General features: G+C 39.5%; 1 protein-coding gene across 1 annotated transcript in view; it reads right to left on the bottom strand.

Moving 5' to 3' along the window:
- Positions 1–6,666: 6,666 nt before the first annotated feature.
- The window catches only part of LOC121899343 (transmembrane protein 266-like), a 29,269-nt gene continuing 17,521 nt past the window's right edge, over positions 6,667–18,414 (bottom strand). The window contains exon 4 of the mRNA XM_042415089.1: positions 6,667–7,900. Coding sequence (XP_042271023.1) covers positions 7,855–7,900 — 46 coding nt within the window. The 3' untranslated portion in view covers positions 6,667–7,854. The remainder of the gene's footprint in view (positions 7,901–18,414) is intronic.

Genomic DNA, 18,414 nt, shown 5'->3' with positions numbered 1-18,414 from the left:
GATCGTATCACTGTAACCCCATCCCCACTGCTCATTAAGCTCAGCTTTAATTATTGCTATTGCTGGCTCACTGGTAATTAATGTTTGGTTTAGGGCTTTGGGGCTGAGGCAGTCAAGGTAATTGGTTTGCACTGGAGTAGAGGCCAAATTCTCCCCTCTCCATTTTGTTTTTCACAATTCCAGAGTGACAATATAAGAAATTATTTTATCAAACAGTGGCTCAAATTTTATTAAGACTAATTACAATTATGGTTTAAACAATAGACATTTTACTAGCCATCCAGCCTAGTATTTCTGAAGCTAAAGCTAAATCCTGACTAGCCAAATGAACAATAATGAGAATCAAATGGCAACCACCTACTCTAGTTCCCTTAGGCCTGTACCTGGTGGGCTTTGCTGGAGATAGGACATAATCAGAGTTAAAGAAAGTTTTGTTTTGAGCAATTCAATTATGAATTCATGCTGTACCAGTCAAAAGTTTAGATACACTTTCAACTGTGTCCAAACTTTTGGCTGCTACTGTATATACATTTCACTCAAAACCAAAAATGTCAACCTCAGAGTGATGCTAGAGGAAGAGTCAGGGGATCACCAAAGTCAGTGGGATATATCCTCATGAAAACATAAAAGTCTAAAAGCCAAACTTCATGACAATACATCCAATAGTTGTTGTGATATTTCAGCCTGGACCAAAGTGGTGGCCAGGCAGACCGACCATCATTTCCTACAGTAAAGCCACGACACTAACGTGGCTAAAAAGAAATGCAAAATGTCAGTCCAAATATCAGGGCCTTTGTGCCCCTGATGTACTCTTGTGAACTTATAACATCATGTAAGAGACCAAGAGCAGAGAGATAGGAAAATAATAAATCTTTCAATATGAAAAAAGATTTTTATTAAAGGTGGTACCAGAAATAACATGTAACCCACACAGACAAACACGTTACCTCTGAAAAGAAGAGTGACAGGATGATAAGGCTGATCCAGTGGATAATGCTGGCAAACTGGAAAGCATTGGAAACTGTAGAGACAAGAAATGGGACAAAAGTTAACTTTCAAAGCTCTACACACACTCTGCTTATTGTTATTTTAGTTACACAACAACAAAATTTAAAAAGCAGTTGTTTTATTTCTCTTTGTGTCTTAGCTTGTAATTTGTGAAAGAAATTGTGTCTTGACATTATGTTCATCAGCACTTTAGCTCTTTCCATATCTTCCATCCTTTATTCAACAGTCTCAACCTGTATCTACACCACTAATCTCTCTGTGCACTCTCTCGTCACTCCTGCCCTATTGCTCACTTCTCTATTTGTCTTGCTGGACAGGCAGTGGACAAACCACTAGATCACAATAGATCTGAAGTGACTTGAGTCCCGCAGTCCCCACAGTGAGACTCAGGTATCATCAAAGCAGAACACTGGCCAGTAATCGATGGAGATGTGTGCCTGCTGCCATTGACAAGAGACTGGGTTCATTATCACCTCTCTCCATCACTCTCCATCACAAGCATTTACCACCGTGCACCACCAGCTCCTCTGAGACTGGCAAGACTAAAGACAGCGGTGATGGAGAGTGTGGACACCAAATGCATACACATGATTGTTTAATTTAATATGGACATCATTTCAGGTATGCCATGGCTATAACACATATATAGTGTACAATAAATCACATGACTGTTCTGATGTTTTCAATAACACTTACTCATGATGTATAGAGTAGAGTATGTCACTGGCACAGCACTCAGTACATTCTACTTCATATAGTAGTCATATTCACAAATAATTTAGGGTCCTCAGCTCACTTGATTGTAAATGTTTTTGAAGAAAACACCTCGGATCTTAGTTTAAGGAGATCCTTCTTGTATTTTATTATTTCAATCAGGGTATAATGAATTTAAAACATTTATAATAGTCCAAGAGGCAATGTTGCAAATCTACTTTGCCTGTAAACTTCACATTTTGCATGTCAGTCCCTTCTCCCTCTCCCCACGCTTCCTGTCTAGTTCTACTGTCTCTATCAATAAAGGCTAAATAATAAAAAAAGATTTACCTGTGACAAATAGCTAAGTAGACGTACACTGAGTGATGGGTAACTTTATTAATGACACATGTTGTTGATATTTGACAGCAGGTAGGTCACAGCATAGGAGCAGCACCAGCAGAGTTTAGTAAGGATGCAGTTTAATGCTCAAGGACACTACATCACTGAACTCCCCACAGCTCCAGTGGAGCTGCTCCTGCAAGTTGCACTGGATGCCTCCCAGGTGTTTATGAATGTTACACTGTATTGCTGGAGAAGAATATGCATGCTTAGTAGACCTTTCCTTGGCTTAAAAAAACAGAAAAAAAGTGTAATAAAAATAAATAAGTTAGCAGTCATGCACACTATTTACATTGTAGGAGTTTGGTGTCTATGAGCAGCTCCAAAGACAGGAAAAGCACCACCAGGATGACACAGGCCACCAGGATACAGTTGAAGCCAGCACTGAGCAGACAGACCTGCCACAGGGCCACTCGACGGCCGCAGCATGGCTTCAGCCAGTTGGACCTGAGGAAAGAGAGAACAAAGAGTAAGGTGTATTTTTTTCATAAGATAAAATAGATCAAAGCAGTATTTACAATATTTATTTACATTTCTCTATTTTTCTACATGACACACAAAAAAGGAGGTGCGTCATGTCAGAAAATTACTAATCTGGGATCAAACACTGGATTTTCCAAATTACAGATTATTTTAAACAAGATAATAATTCGTCTTTTAACTGAACGTATTCACACTATGGATGTGACAAATGACCCCCAGTGAAATAATAAGCAGTATTTAGTCTGATCCGGATATTTGAACTCCCTGACATGGCCAACAGAGGGTAGTAGTTTACAAAGGTGATGTCTGTTTAAATCTAAGCGAGGTTCAGTGGTGACGGCCAGAGCAAAGGGGTAAGTGTGGTCAGAGACAGCATTGACAGAGAAAGGGACAGTGAAGCTCTGTGAACTGGTGACTTAACCGTCAGCCGTATCTGTGATTGGAATATTGATGAACTCCTTTTTACACAGCAATGAAGGGAGTCAGTGTAGAGGATGCTGCTCAGAAGGAAGGATTTCACACTCAGCAAAATCAGTGGCCTGAGACCCCAGTGAAAGTGGGATACATAGACAAAAAAATCTAATTAAAATCTAATTAAATTGGAATACATGCCACATAAGTTAGAAACTCTAAACTGTTTGATTGTAAAAATGTGACCTAAATGCTCAATAACACATTAGGTGAACATTGTTCCAAAAGAAATAATTTTTTGCCAGGTGCTGAAAGAATCCAGCATTTTCAGTATTAAAATGTCTGGCAAGATGGCTCAGCGCTATTTGGAAACAGTAGGCTAGTCTTACAGACCAGTTACTACACAGCCTGACAGTAGGAGCTGAGAGAAACAATGCCTCTCACCAGTTCTCCAGCTGGAGTGGAAAGTTGGCTCTGCCCACTACCTTTCCCCTCTCCCCATGCACTGGCATGGAGTAGACAGACATTGGCAGAGCATTTCTCTCCTCTGATCATGTCTTCATTCCTTGGCATGGCGCTAATATGAGCTGCAACGGTGGCAAAATGGCTCTATTTTCACCGTGGTTTCAAAACTGATTATACTGTAGTCATCATGGGAGAGACTGGATATGTTTTAATACCAGTTGTGGCCTATTAAACCAATTTCACTTTCTCAGTTTCAAACTGTTGGATGATGATATAGTCCTCTTCTTGAAGTTATTTTTTATAAGAGCTGCATTTGGATAAGGATAATACAAATGAAGCATCTATCATTGACTCAAAAGTCTTACTTTTACCTCCATGTTTGATCCCAAAAGATATTCTAAGGTCTTCCATCTAACAGAGAGAAGTTTCTGTTTGTTTTGTTTTTTGATGGTATACAGCAGATGATTTAGAGGAAAGTATATGGGATGGACAGTTTCTTGGCTGGCTATAAGAACATCATGATAAAACAGATCTGGAGCATTTGGTTGATTTGATACTGTAGCAAAATGATCCTCAAGGGAGACATTTATTTTACGTGTCACCTCCTCATTTCTGCATGTTTACTTCTGCTCAGTCATTGAAAGAGGCCACACATGTGTCTTTTTTGTGTGTCTCTTTGGCTATTTTATCACAGAGAAATGTTAAATTTTCACATAACCTGTACAACAAAGTTGTCTATCTTAATTGAATTGAATTGAAGGAAAACATATCATCATGACATACTGTATTTTAGCATAGTTCTGGTGACAGGGCCTTACAGCAAGCAGAGATGATACTAGACATAATCTTACCACTTTGTGCATGTTTAGGACTGTCGCAAGGAGGATTGTTGGGCTATAATGGCTGACATAACATGTTTTCACCAAATTCTATCCAGAAATTTGTCTAACCATACTAAAAGACCATTTCTGAAGAATAATCTGCTGAATATCAGAAAGAAAACATTTTCTCCCACTTAACTCTGAGCCATACATTTATGTAGTAATGAGGGAAATGTTTTCAGCAATTGTCGAGTTGATCACTCCACCCTCTCATTGGTTTTTCAGAGGGAAGTAGTCGTTAAAGCCTGGCATGGGCAGAGCCACAAGTCTGTAAACAATGTACGGCTAATCTAATAAAGGCGTAATCATGCTGATAGCAATCATCTTCTTGGCTTTGGGTGGGGTAGCGCAAGTGTGCGAGCTCCAGATGGTGTAGAATCTGCTCCACCAGAGTCTTGGCGAGACTCGGTGGATGCCAGGTATCGTGCCATCCTGCGTAACAGTTTACATGCCAGGACACCTGGGCACCTTGTCTACAAGCAGACCTAAGCAAAATAGCAGTCAACAATAACTTCTTTTTTTTTGCAGCTGCTCTGAATATCTTTTAAAGCAGTTTAAGTGACTACAATTTAAATATTTTAAACTTCAACATTTGAAAATAGTGAAAAATCCCAAACATATATTTTGTATTTTGTTATATTTACTGTACATTGATGGCATGATCTGAGGGACTCTTGACCTGATACTGAACTTAAACTTGATCCCACTTGTGTAACGTGAGTGAGTTTAACATCAAGCTCTAATGAGCTCTAAGGTTGATAACTGACTGAAAAATTCCAAGAAAAAACAATATGTAAAACATGGATCAAAAGCAGCTTTAGAGTGATGCAGCATTCAGGCTCATAATGTCTTTGCAGCTGTATCTTGCAATAGTGTAATTTAAAAGTAATGGATCAACTTGCAGAGTGACAGTAAATACTAACTGCTACTCACTACTACAATCCGTTTCACTAAAATATCTACTAAATGGAAAGTCACATTATGCTAATATTCATGTCAGCAATATACAAATGAAATGTGAGGCAGTTGTGAATATTATGAAGACAATCTGGCAGTTAGAAAATCAACAAACTAATAATTATAGGCAACAGTGTAAAGGCACTTATATATTATATTTTACAAGTGCAATAAAAAGATTTATGTTAATTTCACTGGGAAACTTAAAACATTCAAGTTTTTGTTAATAGGATCATTAAACAAGGAACATATTGCTTCTTCGTTTAAACAGGAAGTGAAGGAGTGATCTGCTTCAGTCATGCATTGCTTTAAATTTAAATATTCACCGGCTGCTTCTGATCTGGTTCACTAGAGCAGTTGGATGTTGATGCTGTGCTGAAAGCCATCTTGACAGTAGTAGAAGTTGAGGAGAGTAACTCATTCACCCTCTCCACTCACATTTTCCATGAGACTCTGTGGATTTTCATCAGTCAACTCCAGTAATAACCTTCTCTAACCTTTGTGAATTTATGGCTACACAGCATTCAGTCTCATTTAGTATTATAACTTCGAACAGAGTGAATGGAATATTTGATACTGTGTGCTTTCTAAAATTAGCTCAACAGCAAAGGTAGTTTGTTGTTGAGTCATATTAGTGCAAGTAAGACTGCAGGGCAGCTTTGTATTTTTTTTTTTTTTTACATTAAAGAAAACGTGCACTGGTAATTCTACGCATTTAAGGCACCAAACATTTTTGTCACTGGTTCAAACAGCCTCTATTTTCAGAGGTTATGGTTCCACCATATGATTAAATAGTCCATCAAAGTGCATCTTATATCAAATGATTTCACGCTTCATTCAACTGCTGCAGGGAAGCAAAAAATAAGAAAAACTGATACCAGAACAATAAAGTTCATTGAGCAGGAATAGTAAAAAGAAATGGTAAAAGTGAAATACCCTCCTCGCAAACTTTCTCAGGCTTTATTGACTCTAGGAATCATGTCAGAGTGCAACCAATCACAATGAACGCCACTGAATAAAAGAGCCCAGTTTTGGGAGAAATTTATTTTTTTCCCCTCCATAAACCCCAAACAGGGAAGCAGTCAGGAATAGTGAAGCCATGAGTCCAAGCTCCTTCAACGCACCCCTAACAAAAAGGTCTCACAATATTATTTTTATTTTTCATATTTAATTTATCAGTTATCTGTTAAATACCTTCTGTAATTTTTATTCCTTGCATGAGGATCTAAATGCTGCCTTCTCCATACTTCTTGGAATAAAGTGGTTGAGAAATATTTATTTCTTTTTTTATTTACTGGATAAAAAGCAGTACAATTTAAAATATAGAGACTAAAAATACTAGAATCAGCCTATAGAATAGCCACTATGTGTAAGTTTGAAACTGTAGAATGTTTAGTTTCCAAAACAGCTTTAGGGTTGGGTGATCATAATAATAAGAAGCCAAAGCAGATCATTACTGTGTGAATATTAACATATGCATTGTGAAATAAGGAGGAATGCAGATATACACACCTTTAAAATACCCTGGAGATGAATATCGATGCTAAATAAACTGTACATTTTAATCTGTGTATATGGAAAGACACTAATTTCACTCAAAAAATACAAAAAAGGGGGGTCACATCAGTTACAGCCATGAGGAACCAGTCCCACATGATTGTATATGGTCAGAGAGATTGTTAATGCTGTGTTAAGTGTTAAACCCTTGTTGTAAGTGTATTTTCCGCATGTTAAATGGAACTAAACTCACCATACAGCATGGCCTTCAAAGTCTACACAGCCTTGAAAAAGGCATTCATGAGTTTGTCTGTCTTTAGGTAAATAGGAAAACAGTACAATTGCCCCCTATATCCATTGTAATCCATATCTTTCTTGATCATGGTGCATCGAAGGCAGCATCCTCACCAGGATCAGATCTATCATCGGAGGATATTAAAACAAGTCAACAAGGCAATAAACCAGTGAGTTACAATCTGCCCAGAATCGATAACATACACCGTCTTGTCACAGGCTAACTGCACCACACAGGCCAATACATCACACACACTCACATATGAATAAGGAGCCTGAATTCACAAGTAGGAAGTAGGAAGACTTAGCTTTGATATATAAGACAAATGGGCTAAATTCAGTGAATGTGTGTGTCCTTACTTCATGTCATGCCAAAACTAGCCTAGCCCAGAGGGGACGCAGTCAGACACTGCTGGTGACACATGCAGTATATTAATGAGTCTTATTAAAGCAACAGAACAGTAGCAAATGTTTCTCTGACCCACTCGGCCCTGACGGCCTGACAGAACCACCTGGCCCAAGTCACTAGTAGACAAGTGCATACAGTGGACAAGGTCACCTCTCAAACTGGTGGGATTTTCACATTGACGTTTTTCACAACCTAAAACTCATTTTAGTCAAATTGCAAGATTTTTTTGAACACAAACATGGAGTATAAAATGTCTTTTTTTTCTTTTCTTGCTCTGTAAATCTTCCCCTCTTTCTCTGTCCTCTCCTCCTCTTTCTCTGCATCCTTTCTGCTGCCAGTGTGTGTTGAGCAGGTTTATATAGCCGTCCATGTTTCCAACTGCTGGTGAGATTGAGTGGAGCTGGACAGGGAAACAGAGGAGGGAGATTAAATCAGGGAAGGTAATCGATACCAGCATGTCGAGTGAGCCACCAAACACTAGGACTGACAGATTCACAACACCTGATGGTCTCATCAGATAAAGTACTCCAGTGGGGTCGGAGATATTGCTTAAACATTTATTCATCCTTAGGCCAATAGACAAAAATAGAGAATCCTTTCACTCAAATACTACAAATAAATTGGGTATGATTGAAGGTTTCTTTATTAAATATCATGTCTTTACTATTTTTACTCCTCACAATTTTTCTACTTTGCCTTTTACAGTTTCTTGACCAAACAATATCTTTATTTAACTCTGGAAGGGGCAAATGTTGCCAAATGTGTCAAAATATCCCTTTTTACATCCACTCTCTGTTGAAAAGTTGTCATATTTTATAAAATCACACAAAGAAGTAGTAGTATTTAAGTATTTGTAATGGTTGCATCCCTGCTGCACAAGATATAATGGAAATGCTTATGAATTACACTCAAATAAGTGTGCATACCCTTATACTAAGGATGTGCAGAGAGCCCAGTATTTGTATCTATATTTGTTGAGGCAGTAAAATTATTTATATTTGTATTTGTAGTCGAATAAAAATGGAAATTGTGTGTTTCTTAATAAACTACCAGGTCTCAAACTCAAGTTTCCTAGATCGTAGACAACTGCGCTGACTACTGAGCTAAAACCAAGTGCATCACAAATGTGCAAACAGACCTGTACTTATTTATACAGCCATAACACAGAGACAGCACATCGTGTAACATGTAGAGAAGAACTTAAAAGGCGATTCTTGCTTTGCACTTTTCATTTATTGCCTATTTTTTACAACCTAATTTTGTGGAAAGGAGAAGGGGAAGAACAGGTTATGGAGAGTCCCTTGAGAGCACTTCACATGTGTCAGTAGCTCAGCTTTATCTCTGGGAAACACCCCCAACTCCGGGAGTGATGTCTAAATTAGGAAATGTGCATCATGTAGCAGGTGGATGTGACTCCCCTTGTTAAGACCTGCTGATAGACGTAACAGCGGAGCAGAGGAGAGAATCTGAGATAGCGATGTAACCAACCTGCACGCCAGTATTTAACATGTTTTGTTTTTTGTTTTGTTTTTTCTGAAAACAAATAATTTAAAATATTTGTATGAAATAAATGTTTAAAAAAAAAAAAAAACTCACTATTTGTGCTTTGCCAAATAATGTATTTGTACTTATACATTTGACAACAACATATCCAAACACATTGCACTTTAAAAAACTGATGTTCAGTAGTCAGATTCTTGACTACACACCAGTGTAATGAGTTGGGGCAACACCTGTTTTAATTTGAATTTTTACTTTCAACTTATTAGGTTCTTCTTTTACTGGAGTTCAACTATAAGCTCATTACCAGAGGTGCTCTGAAACTAGTGATGACAACCAATCATAAGAAGAGAGGTGCGATTGTGAATGTTGATGTTAAGTCAAATTCTGTCAACACTTATTTGTTTTATTGCTGCGCTAGAAATGCGACCTCAGTGGATGAAATTAATTTACTAATTAACTGTTACTGAGAACAGAGAGGGAGAAGCACTGTATCAGAGCCTTAAATAAGTGCAAGTGGAAAGTGAAGACTTGAGACCAGAGAGTAAAATCAAGTGTTTATTAAATAAATAATAATTAATTTAGCCTTAAATGTTTTAGTTCAGTTCAGTTTAGTTTAGTTTAGTTAATTACTTGACCTTTGTTGCATGTCGTTCCCCATCTGTCTCCACTCAATTCCTATAATGTCTTCACTGTCAAACATCAAATAAAGGTGTAAAATGCCCAAAAGATAGCTATAAAACAATACCACTGTGACATTATTTCAGACTCTGTATATCCTGTAATTGTTTATTCTAACTCTTCATTGAATGACATAGCAAGGTTGGCATGAACATGTTTAAAGCTCCACTGGGTAATTTCTGACCACTAGAGGTCAGAAAGTGACTCCAAAGCAAACTCATAACAACAATTCTTGGCATACTAACTCAACTTATCATGTCCTGTTGGATTACTTACGCATCGGCAGAAACAGAGCATGGTACACTTCCCTTTGGTGCCCTCTGTCAAATGTATGGTATATTGTTTCTGTGAAGTCATTAAATAAGTTTTTGTGCACTTCTCTTTGACCTCACTTCACAGACTTCTTAAATTACTAAGCAAAAACATACTTTATATTTTCTCAGATACTGGACATGAACAGTAATTTGTGAGATACTAAAGAATATCATGTACATGTGTATAGATGGTCGCCATTAAGGTTTTTTTAGTCACTGGCAATAAACACACCATCTTTGTTTATTCGTTTGTGTTCGTGCCAAACCAGAACTTGCCACAGTCAGTGCCAGCAGTGGCTGAATATACAGCCAAATAACATGCTGTCAAAAAGTACGTTTATGCTTATGGAATTTGTTTTTAACAAGAAAGAAGAGATAGGACCAGTGCAAGAAGACCCTCTTCTTCCTGAAGGAAGTTTTACAAGTGTCCTTTAAAAGCAAAATCACAGTGTGTTGATGGCGAAGTCAGTCTCACAAGACAAATATGACAAAGCAGACACCAGACAGGCAGCATCCTATCCTCCCCTAGAAACAAATGTGTCTCCAGCAGTCTCCACATTTAACCAATGCACGCGCACACACACACACACACACACACACACACACACACACACACACAAACACACACACATGCACACACAAACACGATGCTTCATGCTACAGCAAGCATGGAAAAGGGGGAGTACCAACTAAGCATAAAATACATGCTGAGTTTCTCTGATGCTGTCAGATTGCAGGTAATTAATTTTACATTTGAAAGGTTCCCTATTACCAATGCCTGTGCATCATTGATCACAACACATCAGCAGGGAAGAGGCAAGCCCCAAAACTCCTGCAGCACTTTCACTAGAAACACAACCAAAGGAATAAATGACTGACCCTGAAGTAAAGATATACATCTCTGAGAAAGATGACTGACTTCTGCTCAGAGAGTGGCTCTTGTTGTTTTTTTAAACTCTGACTCTGGCAGTAGCTAAAAGGAAAAATGACAAGTGAATTATTAGTGTACAGTATTTGCTTTCATACATCAACAAAAGTGTCAGGCAAAGAAATTATGTATTCAAATTGTTAATTTGTTTATGTGTGACAGTTACATAACAGCGTCTTAGTCTCATTTCAAATCATGCCAGCAACAATGGCTGATACTATGCTTGCTAGTACTGTAGCTGCTTAGCCAAAGAGTGACAATAGCACATCAAATGTTAGTATATGGAAGGCAGTCTAAAGCTTAATTGTGGTCATTATTGACCAAACTAAGAGTTTTTATAATGTGATCAACATCCTGGTCAGAATGTCAGTGTAAAACTTAAAACTTCTGTTTATCTATTACCTGATACCTTACTTACTTTGTGCTACTTACCACAGCAGCACAGTAAACCGCAAAGAAGTGCTAACGTTATGGCCAAAATAGCTTCAAATCCAATGCTGAAAGATACTTTTGATGCTACACACATACTAGATTTTTGGTTTTATTGGAGATGCCCCTGAAGGCTTAAAGTTTACTCCAAGCAGACCCCCATGTGCAAAACACATTGAACAAGGGCAAGTGGTGTTCAGCCTTTCTTCACAGTCCTGTGGGAGCGCTGGGGAAAGACTCATTTGTATGTTACAAGGGGACAGGAAGGTCATTGTGTATGTGTTTGTGTGTGTCTGCATGGGCATATTCTGTATTCTGTGTGTGTTCGCATGTGTGCAGCTTATCAGAGCTAGTCTATACCGGTATACTCTCACTATAGACTGCAGCTAGGTATGGATCTCAGTTGAGGTGGAGCTCATTTAAGATGCAGCAAACAAAACTCAACAGTATTCTTATTTCACAGACAAGAAACACTAATGAGACTGTGAAGATAGGAGTACATAGTGAAGGCAAGACATTCAAATATTGCTATGTGAAATTAACTTTAGTTAGCTTGGTCATTGACTGGTGCTGCTGTGATCCTTCATCTCTTAGGGATCTACTATACTGTCACTAATAGTGTTGTATATGCACTTTGAATTACCTTGTTGAAAGGTGTTATACAAATAAACTTGCCTTGTATATTACAGTACAAATTCATTTTACATTTCATAAATAAGCAGCGACTATAGTATCTACAACTCCCTTTATGTACGTGGCTGTAACATGAGTGATCGGTGTGTCTTAGGACAGAGGTACCAAACCTACAAACCACCAACTGCCTCCTCCCACAGGTGATTGGTAATGACAACGTGTAAACAATGCCTGTGGATTTTTGTTAGTTGCCATGTCAAGATTTCCAAGAGGAAATTTTTGAGTTTACCAGCTTCTGAAATGTTTTAGCTACTTTAGTGCCAGAAATCAAATAATAGTTGTGGATCCCCACTATATTGGGCTGATAAAGTCAAACCTTTTAGATTTCACTGGCACTATTTAATGTAGATGGAGACATGTTTTATATGTATTTTTGGACCAAGCCCTCATGGTGCGAGTATGTGTGTTTGGGGTTAGAATGAATGTTGTTCTTAGCCAGGGAAATTATCTTTTAATACAAAAGTAAACAGAGATAGATCAACTTACATCTGCACCAAGGCCGTCAAGCTGGTCTCCACCATAAGGGTTTTTGCTCCAGCACTTGATCCCTCTGCCTCTTTGGCCAGAAAAGCAATCTCATGTTTTTTATGTCTGTGAATATTAACCACTCGGTGCCTCCTCTCTGAGGTGATTTACGGGCTGCGTGTGAGTATAGGGATTACATACGGGCTAAATATGGGCTGTCCAGGTACAGTGTGTGGACAGCAGAAACAGAAAGATGTATATGATGTCTGATTACTATTGTTCAGGTTAATTAATGATGGTCAAACTTGATTCGGTCAAATAGTTCTCATGTTTTATGATTCATGTGTAATGGGCTGCTAAAATATTGGTGTATTTATAGAGGGAAGAATAGCTGCGCTGCATGATAAATTACAAAATTACTCATCATTTGGATATATATCGTTTCAAAATCACAAACTATAAGCACACTTTATGCATTTTTTCTAAATAATTTGGGGCATCTCTGACGTGAAAGGTTCGTCCGTGTACATTTGTCCCCGAGACAGACAGAAAACATTTATTTGAAAAAACAATGAACATTTAGCTCTTTCACTACATTGGCCCGCAGCCATCCCTGTGGCAGAGGAATTAAGAAGCCTGGGAGATAACAGGGAGGCCAGTCACTCCCCGGTCGCTGTCTCAGACAACTTCCTGTGCTCTCTAATTAAATCAGGCCAAATTGGCTCAACCGGGTGACAGCCTTCAGAGAATGCATTATTCTAAAAAGCAAGACTTCAACATTTAACTTTTTTTTCCCCGTCTTCTAACAAACTTGAAGCATGTAAAGTATAAATGATGAACCCACAGCTACTTAGTGAGGAAGTACAGCGTTAAATGTGACCCCCCACGTGGCAAAAGCAGTTCCTCAGTATTCCTTTAAATAGTGTGATCTCAAATCTCAGACCACCTTTCATTTGCTGGCCCTTTCTTGTAGTCATACAAGGTGTTAAAGTTGTAAATAATGTGGCATGCTTTAACTGACCCTTTTATGCAAAAATGTCACTGTTTAGTACATGTTTCAAAAGAAAAGTCTCAGAAACACTTCAAACAAAAAGAGCTGTTTGTGACAACATACAGAGAGCCGTGTTGACTACTTCCTAAAACTTGCAAATGGGCCAGTAGGTATTTCCAAAATAGAACATTTGGACCCTTGGCCTAAAGCTGGTGGGAGGCAGAGGGTTGGAGCTCTTGTTTTTTCCTCCCCCCACCCCCCTTTGCTCACTACAGATTTAGATGAACCATCTGGTCTAGGTACCTAACCCTGGACTCCTCGCACATTTGGAACAGCCGTATCAGCAACATATGCTTCTGTCTCCGTGTCTGGCAACCACACACCCATCACTGGGATGGGAGGTGACATCATACCACTGCTCAGGTGTGCACTTGTAATGGCATTGGGGGTTGGGGTGGTCCAGTGAGGCAGTCTGGCAACTTGAATCTTAAGTCATTTCTACACTGCACTTTTTTAACCAGGTGTTATCCTCTGTCCTCAGACAATAATGAGCCCGGGTAGTTCCCCTTGTCCCTTATCATACTGTCAACATCATACTGTACCACCTGATTTTTTCCATACTATTTGTGTGGATATTATACTTCACAGGTTGGCAGCAAGATATACGTTCAGGAACTAAGCAGGTATTGCTGCAGCGAGTGGTGGCTCAGGTTTTTACATAGTATTTTAGGGGTTTAGCTTAAGGTTCAATTTCAGGGCTACATTTCATTATATGTTCTATTTGTCCTGTAAACAGAGTTAGACTTACTGGCACAGTGACTCTAATAATCACCTGATTTTGTCACATTAATCAGTGAAAGTCTGCCTTCATGCTTTTTGTCGCTCTTGCCTATAGATTTTGGTGAATTTCCAAATTTGTCATGTGTCCATGTCATAAAATGGTGTTTTATTCTCACAAAAATGAGTCTCCATCTGTTACAGTTTCTAAATTACAAAATACCTATTGAATTATTGAACTTTCAAAACAAAGCAGAATATGATTTCTGGCCAATTGCTGCAAAGATTTTCAATAATTTGTATGATTGTTCAATATGTCACAAGTGACTATTTAACTGTCAGTTCCAACCATCAATACAAGCCGTAGATGAGGCCTCCACAGCTCCCTGGTAGTTTTTTTACCCGTGACAAAGTCACATACCAGCAGCATCCTGCACACATACAAGCTGAAATGCACCAAAAGAACCCTTCAACCTAAAAAAAGTGAACAAACAAACAAAAGCAGTTTGATGACTAGGGGGAGAGTGGGCGGCCATGAAAGTGCTGAACACAAGCCCAAGCCACCTTGGTCCTCCCTGCATTTTTCCTAGACAGGAAGATGGATGGGCCCAACTCTATTAATAACTACACTCCACTTACCATGGCGCCAAAACTGCTAACACTGCAACTGCCCCCTGATGCTAGCTAGAACAACCACCTCCCACAATGTCGCCCACTTCTCTCCTGATAGGAACACTGTGTAAGGCAACAGTTCAGTAAACGGGTGCCGGAAATCTCCAACCTCTCCACCTTTCTTCACTCGCCACATGACCATGAACCTAGAGGCTCCTGAAGGCTTGTCAAGGTGCCTATGGTAGTTTCGGTTGGTGAGATGCATTGACAAGTGTGTGGAACACAATATAGAGAGAACAGAGCCTGCTTTTTGGCATTTATTTAGTTACAATGCAGATTGGCATTCAGTATAAGAAGACATACTTTGTGTGAAATTGAGGGCAGAAAGAGATGGAAAAAGAAAATAAGAAAGAACAGAAGAGAATAAGAAAGAGGAGAGTGAATGCACATGTGTAGAGAAATCTGGAGTGATATAGAAATATGTAGAAAAGTGGTGAAAGAGAGAGAAAGAAGAGCCTAAATCTAAATGAAATGCGCAGAAGCATCAATGAAGGAGCACTATTGTTCCTAATGAGGTGTGACAGCCCAGTATAAACTGGAATATGAAGTGAACCATGATTACAGAGGATTAGATAACAACCACTACACAGTGCAGTGAGAAAAGCTTTTCAGGCCTGGCCTTGTTTCCTCTCTCGCAGCGTATAAATACTCTGTTTGCTGTGTTTCTGTTCATGCATGCACATATTTGTATGTGTGTGTGTGTGTGAGAGAGAGAGAGAGAGAGAGAAAGAGAGGGAGAGAGAGACAGGGGTTGTGTGTGAGTGACTACATTGCCGTCATGTGAAGCGAGGGCAGCACAATATACAAGAGATAGCAGTAAGGTCAGCTCCACCTTCACAATGCTACAGGCTATGATATGCAAACATGGCTGACAGTAGGTGCTTCATCACACAGTGGCAGCTTGACACAGGAGCCTTTTCTTTTGATTAATCCCCCCTGCTTGCTTCCCGCTATGAAACATGCTGCAACCTTACAGTATAGACAAACCATGACAGCACAAAGCTTTATTCATTAAAGGTCTAACTCATGAAGAAAAATACAGTCTGCAAATTGTCTCCCGCTGCCAACATGTAAATATGTGATTTTTTTCTTCCCTGCTCTTTTTCTCAGTTTTAATTTGTAAGGTGACAATATTTCAGGGACTTGTCAATGAAACTGATTATGCTACAAGCTGTAACACATTACAACAGAAAAAAATATCAGTTTGCATATTTTTCATTTATACCCACTCTCTTTCGGAAATGAGAAGATGAGAAAAGTTTTGCTGACAGCGAGACATTCCCCAAACTACGGAGCCAGTGAAAGTACTTTCTGCCCCTAAACCAATGAACCGTCCCCATGTTGATGAAACACCTCTAGCGTGGTGGTGACAGTCTCACTTTCAGGAACGAACGCGCTCGTTCTGCCAAACATCACTATAGAGCATGCCTAAACATTTCCCATGCACAGCTTTCTTCATGACGCTCCTTCACTATCTCAGAAAGCCAATGAGCCAGCTAATGCAAGCTGGGAGTAGAGGGGTGTGTGTGGGGGGGAGTCACAGTGGTGGCGGTGGTTGCAGGGCAATCCACTTTCACAGGTAGAGTCAGTGAAGCAGCCAACAGATTCCTCTCCCACATACATTTTCATTTTGATGGCTGTGGATTGCCGTCCCACTGCCGCTGTCTTGCCTTCTCTCAACTTCACTTCATCATTCCACACCCCCATAAAACAGGCTCATTTCCCCTGCCCCATTTCTTTAAAGGTGAGTTTAGCAATCAGTCTTCCTGCTAGATGTTCTCCGATACAGAAATGCACACTAGCTTTTCCTATCAGCATTCTGAGAGCAAATATGGACCTGATGGTGCTTATATACTGTTATGACCCAACAAAGTCAACTAACAGGTAGATGATGATGGTGAAAACGCTGATTTAAGAAACTGCAGCAGGAGACCGTTGGAAAACATGATGATGGTGCACGGGCATGGTGTTGGTGAATGTAATTTAAGGAGGCTAATGGCCGCTGTCTGTTTGAAAGGTAGGTCGATTCAGTAATGAGGAGACGGAGGCACAGGCGTAATCACCGAAAGCCCAGCGGTGCTGAAATTCACAGAATAAAACAGAATTGGGTCCTAGAGGGCAGCGGGCTGACTGACACATTGAGTGAGATGCTTTCACTACATCTCACTGATTCTAATGACGTGGCCTTAATGTCAGAGGAGGCTTCTTTTCTTCCCCTGTTCTCAGTGTCTCTTTTTCAGGGCTGGTTTCTCACTGCTTTTCTTACCGTATTGCATATTTTCTCTACCTATCTCACAGGCTGACAAAAACACCTGATGTGATTGGAGACCTATAAACAGCAAGGGCTCTTGATATTTCACCTCTATTATCACAAAGAAGAGGGTATAGGAACATCCTAATGAAACCTCCATTCAGACACAACAAGGCCTGGTAATAGTGATTAATGTGAGAGATTAGTGTAGTGTTTAAGGTATAGTGGAGATGTAACGTACTAAGTACACATTACCAGAGCTCATGCCTGGTGGATTTAAATGGAATTTCATTAAAGCTAAAAGAAAGAATGATGATTTTTACAACTCCCACTGGCAGCATTTTTACAGGCAGACTTTTCGCACTAATGACTTGAATATGAAATAGTGACCCCATCACGCTAAGAACAGTTTGAGTAAATTGAGCTCACTGGAAAAATAACCTTCACAGCAGCGACTAGTAAATCTGTTGTTAGAGCCTCTTACAGCAGGGGTTCTAACCGTTTTCAGCCTTGAGAACAGAATGGGGAATTTAGTTTCTTGCCTTCGGACCCAAGCTCATTTAAACATATTGGTACTCTAGTTTTGTGATTACTCAACAACAGGAGGCCTGTGACCCAGTTATTGGCCAACTCTTAGTTTAGGAAACACTGCCTTACAGGTATTTCACAAGTTGCGCTACAATAGGAAATGCTGCATGCATAATTCATTGCTGTACACCAAAGTGTTTCCCAACAGCATTCCACAGGACAAGAAAATATACTGTAGCAAGACAGAGAGGATGTGGCATCAAAGCACAATCACAGCAACATACACACCTCTATCTATTATGCATAGGGATGGAAATACATGCTATCATTGACCCTGATATGAAATAGGACACATGAGGGTTGTACTGATTGTGACACAAGCACGGCATGAGTGTCGGCACCGCCCACTGTTGACGGTATGTCTGTTAAATCCATCTGTTTCTGGCCATGACTGGCTAACTGAAGGGAACCAATGGAGTGAGACCTGATTTGGTGTCAAACGGAGTACTTGGATGAGGTTGTGTGTATGGTTATGGTGTGTGTGTGCGTGTGTCTGTTGGATCCTGTACTACAGCTTATGGTGTTTATGTGCATCCTGGTGAGAGCTTGCGCTAAGAGCCAGGTTTGAGTCACAGTTGCTGGACAGAATGGAAAGACTGGACAGTGAGCAGGTTTTGCACAGCGA

Source organism: Thunnus maccoyii, chromosome 1 (genome assembly GCF_910596095.1).
Source record: "Thunnus maccoyii chromosome 1, fThuMac1.1, whole genome shotgun sequence".
Classification (NCBI taxonomy): domain Eukaryota; kingdom Metazoa; phylum Chordata; class Actinopteri; order Scombriformes; family Scombridae; genus Thunnus; species Thunnus maccoyii.
Note: the sequence above shows the minus strand (reverse complement) of the source record. Positions and strands in the feature narration are given on the sequence as shown.